Genomic DNA, 15,359 nt, shown 5'->3' on the forward strand with positions numbered 1-15,359 from the left:
CAAGGTGGCAGGAGAATGTGAGTGCGACAGTATCTGAAGTCAATGGAAGTGAAAGCACGCAGAGAAAAAATTTGCATGCAAGAAGTACTGCGGTTGGATCGGTGTTCTGGTTAGGTTGTTTTCCGATGCTTTTGATTTATATTAGGGTGTAGTTTATTGTCTTTATTGTAGTTTGATACTTATCTGGGTGTCTTCTCTCTGGGACTAATGAATAAACAATTGATGACATGGAACTGGGCATTACACCAAACATATTACAAGCTGTTAGTTTCATTCGAGGCTTGCGCAATATAACAATTTAATCCTCTCTAAACAAGATTACTTCCATATACTTCAGTAATGTTTACGATCACACCTGCCAACCTTTGTTGCACAAGAGGCTCAGCAATTCAGCATTGAAGTACGCTATCAATCAAAAGCATGCTTTTTTTTTTTTCGTCAGTAATAAACACAGAGGATGAGAGAACATATTAAAAGATGTTCATCTGAAATGATCTATTTTGAATAATATTATCTGACCCTAGGGTTAGGGTTAACCCTAACCTTAACCGAATGGTAGCCCCGCCCCCTTGCTATCATCTCATGCATCTTCGCTTGTTGAGTGTTGAGTTTATTACGGTGAAACGTAATAGATTAATGTATGATTGACTCGGCTAACATCAGTATATAGTTAACTAGATGTCAAATCTAATGTTTTACAAATAATGTTAATGACGATAAAATGAGACAGTGATTAAATATACTGTTTTTCCCCAGATGTGTGCAGAAAGGAGAATAAGACACAAAATGTCGGCCACGTGGACGTTAGACAACCGATTTGTACAATTATTATCTCAAAAATACTGTTATAGACTTCAAAAATAACCACAATCCAGCTGTTTCCTTTATTGCCGCTGCCAGCATGCAGTTCCTGACCGCTCATCTGATAACAGTAGTTCTGACTGATTAAATCATTTACTGGTGATTTTGAATTTTTATTATTTTTTTTAATGTTAAATCAGGAGCAGAGAAAAATCAACATCGCACGATCCTAGCTAGTTCATTAAGCTGAACAGCGCTACACTCCAAACTCTACCTCCAGAGGAGTGACTCCACCCGGCTGATGATGTCAGAGAGGTCAAAAGGCAGGGGCATGTCCGGGTCATCGCTGCTCCAATACGGTCGGTCGACAGGCGATTCCTCTGGGGGTAGAGTCTGCGCCAGGCTCGACTGACATCTACATGCACCCAAAAACACAATTAACACTCAGGTTACACTCTACAAGCACACAAACAAGGTGTTGTTTAATGAACTGCCGATTAACCAACTGAACATTCACGTACAGACCGCGACGTTATTATAAAACAAACACGTCTTTACTTCCTCCTGTACTGTATCGTAGGCTGAGGCTTTGATCAAACGGACGGCATTCTCATGAAGTGTGACGTGTGCGTTTATGGGCATCATTACATCCCTTGTTTCAATATATGAAAAAGACAGTAATCAGCAGAAAGGAAGCGAGATTTGTTTTATTATTTTATTTTATTTTGTTCGGTTTTTTTTTTGGGCCACTTAAGGGTGCGGGTCATTACTGCATGACGTCAGAATGGTTCAAAAGGTTCGATATTATTCATGAATTATAAAGGGAAGGATTAAGTGAAAAATAAATAAATAAATCTCCGTAATTACAATTTAATTACAGTGCTATGTAAACTTCTGACAGAGCAAAACTGAACAGAATGTTTCACCTAATTCATGGGTTTGGGTGTGTCAGGTCATACACTGACTGACGGTAGCATCTTCTCAGAGCTCAGACAGAATGTAGGAACGTCAACGTGGAACACTTTTCTTTTTCTTTTTCTTTTTTTTTTTTTTTTACAAACGATCTCAATCAATAACATATACGGTGGTACTTCTGTGTATTACTTTACACATAGTCTTTCTAGGGTCTTAGTAAGCACTGAAAATAAGGTATTATTACATTTTATTATTATTTTTTTGGTTATATTAAAAAGCTACACCGATTAGCATAATAACGACTGGCGCCATCAGTGCTCTGTGTTCAGTCGAAGTCTTCATGAAAACACCGATGGTTGTGCTAAGTAACACGCTGGTTGACCAGTCGCTTGCCTTTCACAGCGTTAGACATGAACGTTCCGAGCGACTGCTGAAGACCTGCGTCGACTCGTTCAAATCCAGACGAAGCCACTGTGCTAATTTGCCGCTTTCAAAACAAGACGAGCTACGACTAACCACATGCCCTGCTAAACGTGACATCATTATGCAGCAGAATGCTCTTTTGTGCCGTAGCTCCATCTGCGAGGTTTATATTAAAGCACTCGTTCTAATAACTTTATGTTTAGGTTTATCTCAAGTGACAAAAGATGCTTCGCACCAGAGTTAGCTATTCGCTAGTTTACGATGAAGCCATCGTTTCTATTGGAATAACTTACATTAAGACTTGTATGCTGGAGACAAATAATAAACATTTATTTATTTATTTTAAAAGTAATCATCGATATAGTGACGTTTTCTGGATAGAGATGTTTATTTATCTGGGTTTTGTTCGTTTTTTTTGTTTTTTTTTTACTCAGAAGGAGTCTCCGGTGTCAGCGCTGTGTAACATTCGAGAAAGAAAAATAGACCCGCTAGTGAGGGAGCAACTATTTACAGCTATCATAGTGTAAGTGAAAACAGGAACTCACTTGTTTCGCAGGCATAAAACATACCTATAAACGAATACAAAATGACAGCATTCTTTAATTAACAAAAATATTAAAAGCTGTCGACAAATTGCTTTGGTATAAGAAGGATAAAACTCTCCAGGCTGTGATATTAAAGGTGATTGATCAATTTTAGGACTGCAACAGTAACTCCTACACGACATCGCACCACCGCACCGTCTATTATTTATCTCCGATAGCTCGTTTTCATTTTTAAAACGAAATGAATTTTCGGCCCGGTCACGGCGGATGATTATATAATTATGAGGAATTTTGCCGATTCAGGACTTCTGTTAGGATTCCTAAGGCATTTCCCCAGTTTGTATCTTTTGGCAATGAGACTGTTCTCAGTCGAGAGAATATTTAGTCATAGAGGACAAAACGTCCTCGCTGTTTACACTAATCGGGTGTAAGAGTGTAAACTCTCAGATGAGTCACAACCCTTCATAAGCCGCACACACGTTTAAACCCCAACGTTTTCTGCTTTATTCATGGCATCTGGGAAAAACCTGAAGTGTAAACAGTTGTGTGAGTGAAAGACGGTGTCGAGGGATCAACGCAACCTCGGAGCGATGCCTTGGGAACGTGCTTGCTGCAATCATGAGACAAGAGACAAATGTGTGTAAATCATCTGCTGAACTCACACCTGCGCTTGCACTGACCAACACCTGGCCAGGTATACAGGTTAGCTCCAGCACGCAGCTTTGATCTCATCACACTGCAACTGATTTACGTGCATACCCGTCATGCTTTAACCACCTGAATTTACCTTGAATAACTTTGCATAAAATGCAGCACGAGAACGTCAGTGCGTGTGCGTGGCTGTGTGTGCTTGCCTTCTAAAGGTGTGTGGTAACAGCTGGCTGTCACTTGCGAGTTAAGTGCAGCTCTCTGGTGTGGTGACTAAATTACACATGATTGAAAGAATGATTCATATGCATGCACACCAACACACCTATAAACACCGTCTTTTAAACAAGTTTTAAACTCGATAACACCTGCGAGACCTTTCACATGTGCAAAAAGAACATGTTTAGCAGGTTTGCTTCAGGAACGACGATACGACCGAAGGGCAGGTATTAAATGTGTTGAAGTATATCAGGTACAAGTAGATCAGATGCAGTGTTGTGAAAAAGTATTTCTTCTGAAGGTTTTTTTTGTGTGTGTGTGTGTGTGTGTGTGTGTGTGTGTGTATATCTCGTATTAAATAGTTTCAGAAATTAAAACTAAATCTAAGATGAAACAAAAGCAACCTGAGTAAACACAAAATACCGTTTTTGAACGATAATGTTATCTGCTGAAGCAAAAAAGGTTATCTGTGTGAAAATGTATTTGAGCCCGTAGTTATTAATTCCACAAATCTATGAAAGTGCATTTATAACGGGGTTCAGCTGGACTAGACGCAAGCAGGCCTGATCACTGCAAACCCTGTTCCATCAAATCAACACTTCAACAGAACTTTTTCAACAGCATGACGTTGGTTAAAAGGTCTTACGCTGTAACACACGATGCCAAAGTTGAAAGAAATTCCAGAAGTGATGAGGAAGAAGGTGATTGAAATACACTGGGAAGGGTTACAGAGCTATTTCAAAGGCTCTGGGTCTCCAAAGAACCACAGCGAGAGACATTATCTCCAAATGGAAAAATTCAGCAGAGTAATGAACCTTCCTGGAAGTGGGCAATCTTCCAAAATTCCTCTGAGAGCACAGTAATGACTCATCCAGTAAGTCACAAATGAGCCGAGAGCAACATCAAAGGAACTACATGCGTCTCTTACATATGTAAAGGTCACTGTTTATGACTCCACTATCAGAAAGACACTGCGCAAAAATGGCATCCTTTGTAGAGTGGTGAGGTGAAAACCACCGCTAACCCAGAAGAACGTTAAGGTTGGTGTGAATTTTGCCAAAACACACCTTGATGATCCTCAAACCTTTGTGGAGAATGCTCTGTGGATTGATGAGTCGAAATTGGAACTGTTTGGTAGACAGGAGTCCTGTTACATCTGGCGTAAAACAAACACAGAACTACAGAAAAAAAGAACATCATACCGATGATCAAGCATGGTGGTGGTAGTGTGATGGTGTGGGGAAGCTTTGCAGCTTCAGGACCTGGGCAACTTGATGTAGGAGTAAGGTCACCTCTGAATGAGTTTTGGAGTGGCCGAGTCAAAGTCCGGATGGGGGCAAATACTTTTTCACAGCAGCATATTTGCTGCGTGTTCACACCTCTGATTCGGACAACATTTAAAGATCCCGTGAAGACGCTCCTGTGTTTGATGTTGCGTTCGTATTGTATTCTGAAGAGTTTTTCAACATGTCTCACTGCCTTTAATCCTTTAATTAGTAGTACAGAGTAACGATGAAGGGCAATTATATGGCGAATTCCAGTTTTGCTGTTCCGGGATGCTCTTTGAGATCTGAGCTCGTCACCACTACCACGAACAATGAGCACATACGCACACAAAAAAAAAACCTATTATTATCTCATCGACTTTGCATCATTCATGCAATTATTCTTTGTAGATCAAAACACACCCATTAACTGTGTACAGTTTATCAGATTAGCTCCCTTTATTTGTGATCTTAGCAAACCAGGGTCTAATTACTGACCGGTATTTCCATTCACATGTGTACTGAAGAACCAACCATAAGCCGTTTTTAAATTTAAAGAAAGAAGATGTTGGGGTCCAGCCAAATAAATAATATCTTCATAATGTCAAAATGATCATGTATTACTGTCAATACGGGGACATTTGGGCTCCGTAAAGAGGCAAAGTACACAAAACACTCAGTAGGAACCAAAAATCTGATTCCATTTGAGAGAACTGTTTGCCTTTCATCAGTTACAATGAACTTCTTCCTCACATTGTACACGCTGTATTCACTGGAAACACCAGCAGTGATAATGTGCTTAAATAATGTGTGATAATTAATTAGATATTAGGGCAGCAATTATCATTAGAAATAGATATTTTAGGATAATAACCAACTAACTAACCAACTAACTAACCAACTAACTAACTAACTAACTAACTGACTGACTGACTGACTAACTAACTAACTAACTAACTAACTAACTAACTAACTAACTACCTGACTAACTAACTAACTGACTAACTAACTAAACTAAATAAATAGAAATAGATATAAATGACATAACTAACAAACCATTCAATTAAACAAACAAATAAATAAAACTAAAAAAACTAAATAAAAAAAAAAAATAAATACATAAACAAACAAACAAACAAACAAACAAACAAATAAATAAATCATGGCAAAATGAACGAACGAATGAACGAATGAACGAACGAATGAATGAACGAACGAATAAATGGATGAATGAACAAACGAATGAGCAAATGAACGAATGAACGAACGGACGAATGAACGGACGAATGAACGAATGCATGAGCAAGCTTCAGTTCTATGGGAAACTGCTTCATTATGATGTATAACTTCAGGTATTAGTGTCAATATGGGGACATGTAGATTTTATAAAGATCAATATTACAGAAAAATAAATAAATAAAGACAAACAAATAATTTCAGATATACATAAATTCAATAAATAAAATTCTGATATATTCTTCGACAAGAGCTTAAAAATCTATATCTTGACAGTCTTACACATTGAAACACTGCACTCCACTGCATCCAACAGCACACACACACACACACACACACACACACTATCTCTCCTTCCCTCTCTGTGTATTATGGATGGATCGAGACCTTTAAGCGGTCAGAGGACAGCCCCTCTCGGCCACTATTTGCGGTTATATATTTTGTAAGGGCCACTTAATGGTGCCGTGTCTGTCCTCTTAAGTGCTGCGTCTCAGCCTGCACGTTCTCGATCGCTACAGCATTACACGCTGAAGATAGCGATTAAAACATGGAACGTCCATACATCATCCATGCTTTACATCAGGGTTTAATACCAGCATCTGTTAACATGGGCTAAGTACCATAAAGCCACGCATCACTTCATAAATGATATGATTAGGTGACCTTGGGGCTGGAGACGAGTGTGTGCTGAAATGAGCTCATCAGTTACCGAACTGGAGAATTAGTCAGAGGAAGCAGTAACAGTAGCAGGAAGTAGCAAGAACATCTTACACACTCGGGCTCCTTAAAAAAAAAAAAAAAAAAGGCTTTCAAATTTGAACGCTTTAAGAGTCCGAGTACTAGAACGTGTCTGAATATTAACGAGCTTATAATTCTTTACTGCCACAGACAGAAATAACATTAGTGGTAGCACTACACGGTGTTCTTACTGTGCATATCTTACATTTTCCGACAAAACACTCAAAACAAAAGACTTAATCTGAAACATTATACTATTTATATATATATATATATATATATATATATATATATATGTATACATATATACATACTGCGCACTATATACTCAATAAAACGACATCTGATATCCAGCATCAAAAACATGAGTACTGGAAAGTGTCACTTCTAGGACAGACTTTTAGTTGTTGTTGTTTTTTTTAAAAAAATATATTTGAGAAGAAAACCGATACACGATGTAAACAGGTACAAGAAGATCCGTGCAACATCGTGCAAACACGTTCGACAGACTTATCGTAAAACGCTGGATCTCATTCAAACATTCCAATTTAGTTTGTAACATTCAAATATTCTTCCTTCAATAACTCATCCTCCATTAACTAACATTTAACATAAGCAAACTATACATTCCAGCATCAATTACTGAACCATAAGCCATGTTAACTACAACACAATAAAGCAAGTTAAAACAGCAAGTATTCACTGATGCTACGCCTTAATTCCAAACGAGTCGATACAAATTAGCATAAATTATATTACAGATAGCTAGTAAACGCTGATAATTAACTGCTCCCAGGCGTGTGGGTGTAAATATTTGCACCCCACCCTTCCCTTATTCAGCTTCACGAATTCTGGCAATTAACTAGGGCGAATATTAACTAAGACGTTAGATCACGTCGGCCGTTTATAGTCGAGGGTTCATGTAGGTATTAATTATGTTGGTATTAATCGTATTTGCAAGTGATTATTCCAAGCACGGGTTACTTCCTTAGCTACTTACTGTGTCTTCATTCAGAATGTTGTAGCTGGTTCATGTTAATTATACAACAGTGCTGTCGAATTCTCGAATCTGACTGGTCAGAAGGTGTCGATTCATTTTCTAGAACAGCAGCTCTGACTGTAGTTCTGACTACAAGCGTTATATTAATGTGCTTGGTCCGAAACATGATGAAATTTTCTGCAAGGAAACATATTTTTGGAAGGAACAGTAACAGTCAGAGGTAAAGCTAGAACTTTACTTGCCATTGAAGAGAGAAGAAAAATTGAGGCTAAGGGCTAATAGCCTGCATACTGTAAGAGATAAAAGGAGTTAAGGAGCTGGTTCAAAGACATTACACATAGCTATGAACGGATAGAAATTACGGCACCATTCTTTAATAAGCAAAAATGATGAACGCTGGCAAATTGCTGTTGTGTAAAAGGAATAAAATGGTCTGTTGTTGGAAAATGATCAACTTCAGGGTGGTAGCAATAACGCCGCTTTATCATACTACTCCGTCGTTCGTTATTGTCCTATAACCGCACACCTCATTGTGTTTTATTCCTCAATGATGGCTCACTTCGACACACACTAGACACCTGAGCAAGCTTGGGTCCACAATCACACACTCGCACGTAAACACAGTATATTTATGAACTGAAGGACGACAGAGGCAAAGGCTGCGTGATACATAATTAACATTTGTTATGTAAAATGTTCACGCAGGTGTTTATCCGGCGTGATGGAAGACCTCTAGATACTTTTGTCACAACATTCCAGAAATTACCCAACAGACATCATACCAACCTTAATAACAGGGAAGCAATATCATAGCAAGATAATGACTGATGATTGTTGACACCCATTCACACCCTTAATCATAGAGAATTACTTTTACAACCTTTCTGAATAACTCACCAGGCAATATGCAAATAAATGCAGGTTTGAATCAAACCTCATTCACACACACAAACACACACAAACAAACACATTGAATAAAGCAGGGAAGGTCGAAACCAGAGAGCGTGTCAAGTGTACGATGCTGTCTAGATTAACCTCAGAGAGATCCAGGCCGAGCCTCTCCCGCCTGGGCCGCATTCACCAGAGATTGGCAATACAATCGCTCATTTCAATTTGCCCCGAAACCCTATAGCCCGAGTGCCAGACCTGCTGAAATAGCATGCTAATGCGAAGGGTATCTATGATTCTCTCGCCTGTGGGCCCACTGGGGCTCGCCTGTTCGCTAACACACTCGCACACACACACACAAATATACATATAGCACTTGAATTTCCATTCCCATTGTCCTCCATTTATTCTTATTCGCAATTTCTCGTACACACACACACACACACACACACACACACACACACACACACACACACACACTCACAGAGTCCGGGTTCAGTGCTGAAACTAACCACTTTAGTTAAAGTGAGTGTTAATTATGGACAGCCAAAGCAGTCAATAGAAGGTTAATGCAGAAGTCAGAGGATAAATTCCTTTAAGCATTGCATCACTTGGCCATCTCCCCGGCTCGCCCTCTGCCTGATCAATACGTTTTACTGTAATGCTCTCTCCATCGATCCTCGTCAACCCTGCGCTCCAGACACACAGACGAGAAACCAAAAGAACAGAAGGAACGAACGCTACAAAGAAAGAAACATCTACAAATGAACAAAATGATTAACGCCTCCTGTCGCCTCGTTGCTTTCGTTTCCCCTTTCTCTAACGCTTACGATTTTCTGGCTCCATCTCTGTTCCAGATCTAGAAATGGCATCGCCGGGCACTTGCTCCGGAGCCAGCGTGTTCTTAACAGCATGGAAATGCACTTAAACGCGACATCGGTGTTTCAACGCAGACCAATTACCCTGATGAATGTGGGGTTCGGGATGGGGAGGAAATGCGAGACACGCAGATGGGAGACAAGGATTATTGGGTTAGGTCATTTATAAACCCACTGCTTCAAATGGGCTTGTTTGATCACCACATTAAGGAGAGGCCACGCCACGTCCGAAAAGCCTGGGTACTGATGTTTTCATCAGGATAGATGCGGAAAATCCTTAGGTATAGTAACGAAGTACAATCATTATTCCGGTATATTTACACTTTACTTGAGTTCATGTTCTCTTCATGTTTACTCTTAACATTTTCATTCAGACCTTCAAAGTACTTCATGAAGGTCTCTTTTACTCTCATCAAGCCAATGAACTTATGCTACATATCAATCCAATGGGCTCCAGGACATTTTTATTTACATTTCAGTTCAGCATCGAATCAATTTCATCAATGTAGTTCAGGCCAACTCGTCATCTGACCTGCTCTGACCTTCTCATGCAAGACATGGAGAAGCCACCAGACTGCGGCGTTGAATTTGAGGATATGCACCCTGGTCTTACGTCAGGTAAAATGCGTCAATATGCTGGAGTGAGCAAAAACAGTGTATAAAATTAGCCGTCTTCTTAGCCTCAATAGAAGGTACACGTGCTATCTAACATGAAAAATCGTGCCGAGGTAAGTTTCGCTAATTTGCTAACAGCGGTGGCTATAATTAACCAGTTTAATGCCGAGTTTAATTGCAGTAGTTAATGTAAGTAGCTCGGCGGAAAGTGAAATTCTAGATAATGAGGTTTTCTGGGAAAATGGCGTCGTTGCTTTCACACAAAAATCATCTTCGTGTCATGAAAACATCATGAAAACATGACATTACCATCATTTCATCAGTTAGAAACTTTCACCTGAGCACATTTAAAAAAAATGTTTTATTTTCAGGATCATTTCAAGACATTGCTAAGCTATTATTTTTATGGCATTTGGCAGACGCTCTTCTCCAGATCGACATACATTTATCTCACTTATACAACTGAACAGTGCTAGCTTGGCAGTCTTGGGGCTTGAACTTCTGATCAGTAACCCAGAGCCTTTAACCACTGAGCCACCACTGCCACCACTATTATCTATATCTTTCACTTAAGTATCATTTCCCGGTACTTTGTCCATGCTTATTTAAAACAATAAATAGTTGGTATATTCAGACTGTACACTGCGTGAATGTCTTTGAAATTGGATTTCTTTGAACACAGTTGCTTTCCCCATAACTCCATTCCAGTGCAGGTGTGCGGCTGGGTGTATTTAACGCTTTGATCAGGAATGCAATTAAATGAGTCGTGCAGAAAACAAGTTATGTGACAACATGTCGGCATGAACCCTTCAAACAGCTCTTTGTAAACAGTCAGATAAAAAAATAAAACCAATGAGTCCAATAAAACGAATATAAATCTAATTAACAGACTACAGCAGAACTGTCAGCATCACTGCCAACCTAACACTGACGTCCTGTAACCTGATCTCAGGGGGAAAAAATCCATCCAATTTTCACATGCTGTACAAATAAAATCAGGAAAGCACGACCGCTGGCCTTGCCCCGACCTTGCCCCGACCTTCGTAACTTTTCATAAGAACCGAGTCACGTGAATAGTTCTTTTTTTTACAAATTTGCAAGCGTGAGACCATGAACAACACGGAGTCCTAGAACACCTGTCTGGGTTGTTTCAGTAAAATTTATTTAAATATCTTGAGGCTGTAGACTAGACCGTCATGTCTGATGCCACAGAAGAGCGACTGTCGAATAAATCGCTGAAAAAGTTCAGGCTGGATTTGACAGGAAGGTGTCAGGGCACACAGTGTATCGCAGCTTGATGCGTACGGGGATGCGTAGCTGCAGACCGGTCAGAGTGCCTACGCTGACCCCTGTCCACCACCGAAAGCACTTACAATGGGCACGTGAGCAATGGAAGTAGGTGGCCTAGTCTGATGAATCACGTTTTCTTTTATATCACGTGGACGGCGGGTACGTGTGCATCGCTTATTTGGGGAAGAGATGGTCCCAGGATGCACTATGCAAAGAAGGTGAGCTGGCGGAGGTAGTGTGATACTCTGCGCAATGTTCTGCTGGGAAACCTTGGGTCCTGGAATTACTTTGACATGTTCCACCTACGTAAACATTGTTGCAGACCAAGTACACGCCTTCATGGCAACGGTATTCCCTAACGTCAGTGGCGTCTTTCAGCAGGATAACGCTCCCTGCTAGACTGAAACAACTGTTCAGGAACGGTTTGAGGAACATGACAAAGAGTTCAAGGTGTTGACTCGGTCTCCAAATTCCCCAGATCTCAGTCTGATCGAGCGTCTGAGGGACGTGCCGGACAGACACGTCCGATCCATGGAGGCCCCACCTCACAACTTACAGGACTTAAAGGATCTGCTGCTAACGTCTTGGTGCCAGACACCACACACACACACACACACACATATATGAACTGAGCTTATCTCAATATCTCAATTATCACAAAATAACCGAGCAAAATAAAAATAAATAAATAATTTAATTCATGTACATATATTAATATTAACAAGCTTGATGTCAGAAATCAAAAACCATTGGGACATACGAGTGAATTTATAAGGAAAGGTTCGGACACTGATACTAACCCCGCCCCTAACCTTAGGGTAAAGTAAAGAATAAGAAAGTCAAAAATAAGTGGCCTAGTTGCTGAGTGCGATATTCTGCGATTCGCTGCCTGACATTCGTGACATGACAATTCATCCAACTAACTCGATCTCGAGCCTTCGAGCTGTGCGAAACGTTTCAAATGCTTCAAGGAAAAACATTCACTGACCACTCCCCAAAATTCTACAGGCTATGAAAAAATTGTTACACGACAATATTGTTATTTATTTTCCATTCTGTGATGACAGTGTCGAGATATGACAGATGGTTTAACAGCTTCAGGTCTACTGATGTGTGTGTGTGTGTATGTGTGTGAATACTCTAGTCAGTATCACACCAGCACATTCTATTGTCTCAGGACTGTGCTGACGCTGCTTTCTGCGTGTGACACATCAAACGTGTCACACATGTTCCTTTCATTATGATTCCCTAATAAAACGACCATATGATCAGCCGTTTCCTTTATTTAGCGGATATAAAAAGCAGACTGCTTCTTTCTTCCCCCTCGCCAGAGTGATGGCGGTGGTTAGGGTGACGCTTTTATTCGTAACAATGAGCTACCTTTCGGGTGAGCCGCTTACACAGGGAGATCTAACTCCATATGCACAGCACGAGTTTCTATTAAACCACATGAAACACCGTCTCCTAGTTAATGTCTCCGAAGTCTGGGTGTCTGTGGTATCAGTGCACTTTTGGTCAGCACAACAATCTAGATGCTGGGGGGAGGGAGACCCACCCAGCACACTCACACTCCCCTCAGGCTGTTTGATGTGGCTGGAGTGGGCGTGCGAGTGCGTGGGTCCTACTCCAACCAGATGCCGACCGACCCAACACACACACACACATGCAGCAAGGTGGCTACTAAACAGCCTCCATAATTGGGGTAATAAAAGAGGACGGCGGTGTGTAGTATGTAGCAGGAGAGAGCTTGAGCTCTCTAAACCAGGTGGTGGTCCATTTTCCTGTTACAGGAGAAACAAATTACTCAACACCTTTTCTGATCTTTCTCCTCAGGCCAGGGAAAGAATGCGAACCAGACGTCAAGCGCGCCTAATTTACGACCCGCGTTCAAACAAACACAGATTGTAACATTAAGAGTTAGGATTAGGGTAAAGGCAAATAGACAAGATTGGCCATCACTGATACGTGAACGGAGCTCTAGAGGAAGTGAAGATGAACGACCGGGACGTTCTCTTCCACACCCGAGTTGCTCCAGGTGAGAAATCATCCGACGCTAAAACAAACGTTAGCTCTGGACACACAATCCTTTGGCTTAATATGACAGCAGAGAGTGTGTGTCACAGTGCCTCAATGTGTGTTATATGTTAGCAAGAATAACGGAAGAAAACTGCAATCGTGGCAAAAGGATAATGTTCTTCTTCTCTTTTTTTTTTTTTTTTTTTAGAATTAATGAAGCAATAAATAAATTAGTTAAAAGTTAAACCGGGGCATGAAGCATGAATCAATTAATTGTTTTTTTTCCCCCCCATTAATAATATTAATATTCTCAGACACCAGTTAACATTTTTTTTTGTTTTAAAAAGAAAAATAATTCCATTATGTTAAAAATTAAACGCGAGAATAAAAGAGTTGAAATAACTTCTTTTTGCACAATTTATATTTTAAGGCACTATTTGACAAAAAAAATAAATAAATAAATAAATAAAAAACTTCATATCATATGTGGGCATAAATCATAATGAAAATCACTGCTTCTTTTTTTTTATTTTTTAAAACCAATCATACACTATTTCATCATTTACGTTATAAAAATAAAATAACATTAAGTTAAAATGACAAATGGGCATAAAACATATAGAAAATTAATGAGTTTTTTTTTCTTCCAATTATTAATACTTTACGATACGCTACAGGACCACTGGGAAAAAAAATCTAATTCATTATGATATGTAAGCAAAAAGTAAATAAAACATTTTTTTTTTTTATTAGTAATAACTTATTAAAATTTTAAGATACACTATTGGACTGTTTTTGGGGCTAACAAAGAAATATGTGAAGCATGTGAAACCTAAAACAGTAAACGAAATCAATTTCTTGTTCCAAATATCTTTATTTTGTCCTAAAGGTATGCAAATTTTAGACTCACTTGTTTACAGCAAATACAGGTGTTTCTTGCTGACATATTACATGTTTAAAGTTTGACTTCTGTACCAAAGCTGTGTTTGTTTACACAGCGAGGGGGAAATTGTGGGATAAAAGGGTAAATAAAAATTGTGGAAATATGGAATGTGAAAAGAGTGAGAGAGAGAGAGAGAGAGAGAGAGAGAGAGAGAGAGAGAGAGAGAGAGAGAGAGAGAGAAAGAGAGAGAGAGAAGGGCCTGAGGGAGAGGTTACGAGGTTGTGAATGTGCAGTTTGTCATAGGCAAGCGTTTGAGGGCCCATAAATCTTAGAGTGATCAAGAAAGGGCTCACGGCGAGGCAGCGAGCGTTAACGCCACTTACCCATGTCAGATGTGAGCATGCAGCAGCACTTACTTGAAAAACTTGCTGTTCGGTGAAAAGTGACTATAAAACGATCACCTTTATACACAAACACATACACATATATACACATCGACACACTCACAAGCCTTGTGGGCATCGCAGGAGCGCTGCGATACCCTGCTTGATGAATGGTCCTGTCCTGACAGCTATAGCGGCACACCGGTGGCCCGCGTCTGACCCTGGTCATGTGATCGAGCCGAACGCAAGGTTCCACAATTCCCACCTGTCTTCAGGTGACAACGGGCGGTCAAACGGGGTCGGCTAATTACGGCGTGCATGAACAGCCCGCCATTCAGGCTTTTCATTGGCCTGTTACAAATAAAGCCTGTTTAGAGCTACACAAGCATTACTTCGTGACCTCATGAGCCTGTAGACCGATGCAGAAAAAAGCTACAGATGGACCGGTTCAATAAAGAAAAAACGTACATGTACGCATCTTCCTTGTTGCTTTTTAAATAAACTTTCAAAGTGTGTACAAGTCTCACAAATGAAAAAGCAGGTCAAGTTTAGGGGTGGACTCAGCGTTCATACCTTTCCATATGGTGTAACTCGAAATGAAATCCAATCACATCAC

At 40.0% G+C, this 15,359-nt stretch overlaps 1 protein-coding gene across 2 annotated transcripts in view; it reads right to left on the reverse strand.

Moving 5' to 3' along the window:
- fto (FTO alpha-ketoglutarate dependent dioxygenase) overlaps positions 1-15,359 on the reverse strand; it is a 168,804-nt gene that overhangs the window by 3,357 nt on the left and 150,088 nt on the right. For both annotated transcript variants that reach the window (XM_017458768.3, XM_017458767.3), the window contains exon 9: positions 1,076-1,216. In XM_017458768.3, coding sequence (XP_017314257.1) covers positions 1,076-1,216 — 141 coding nt within the window. The remainder of the gene's footprint in view (positions 1-1,075; positions 1,217-15,359) is intronic.

The sequence above is a fragment of the Ictalurus punctatus genome, chromosome 27 (assembly GCF_001660625.3).
Source record: "Ictalurus punctatus breed USDA103 chromosome 27, Coco_2.0, whole genome shotgun sequence".
NCBI classification, from domain to species: domain Eukaryota; kingdom Metazoa; phylum Chordata; class Actinopteri; order Siluriformes; family Ictaluridae; genus Ictalurus; species Ictalurus punctatus.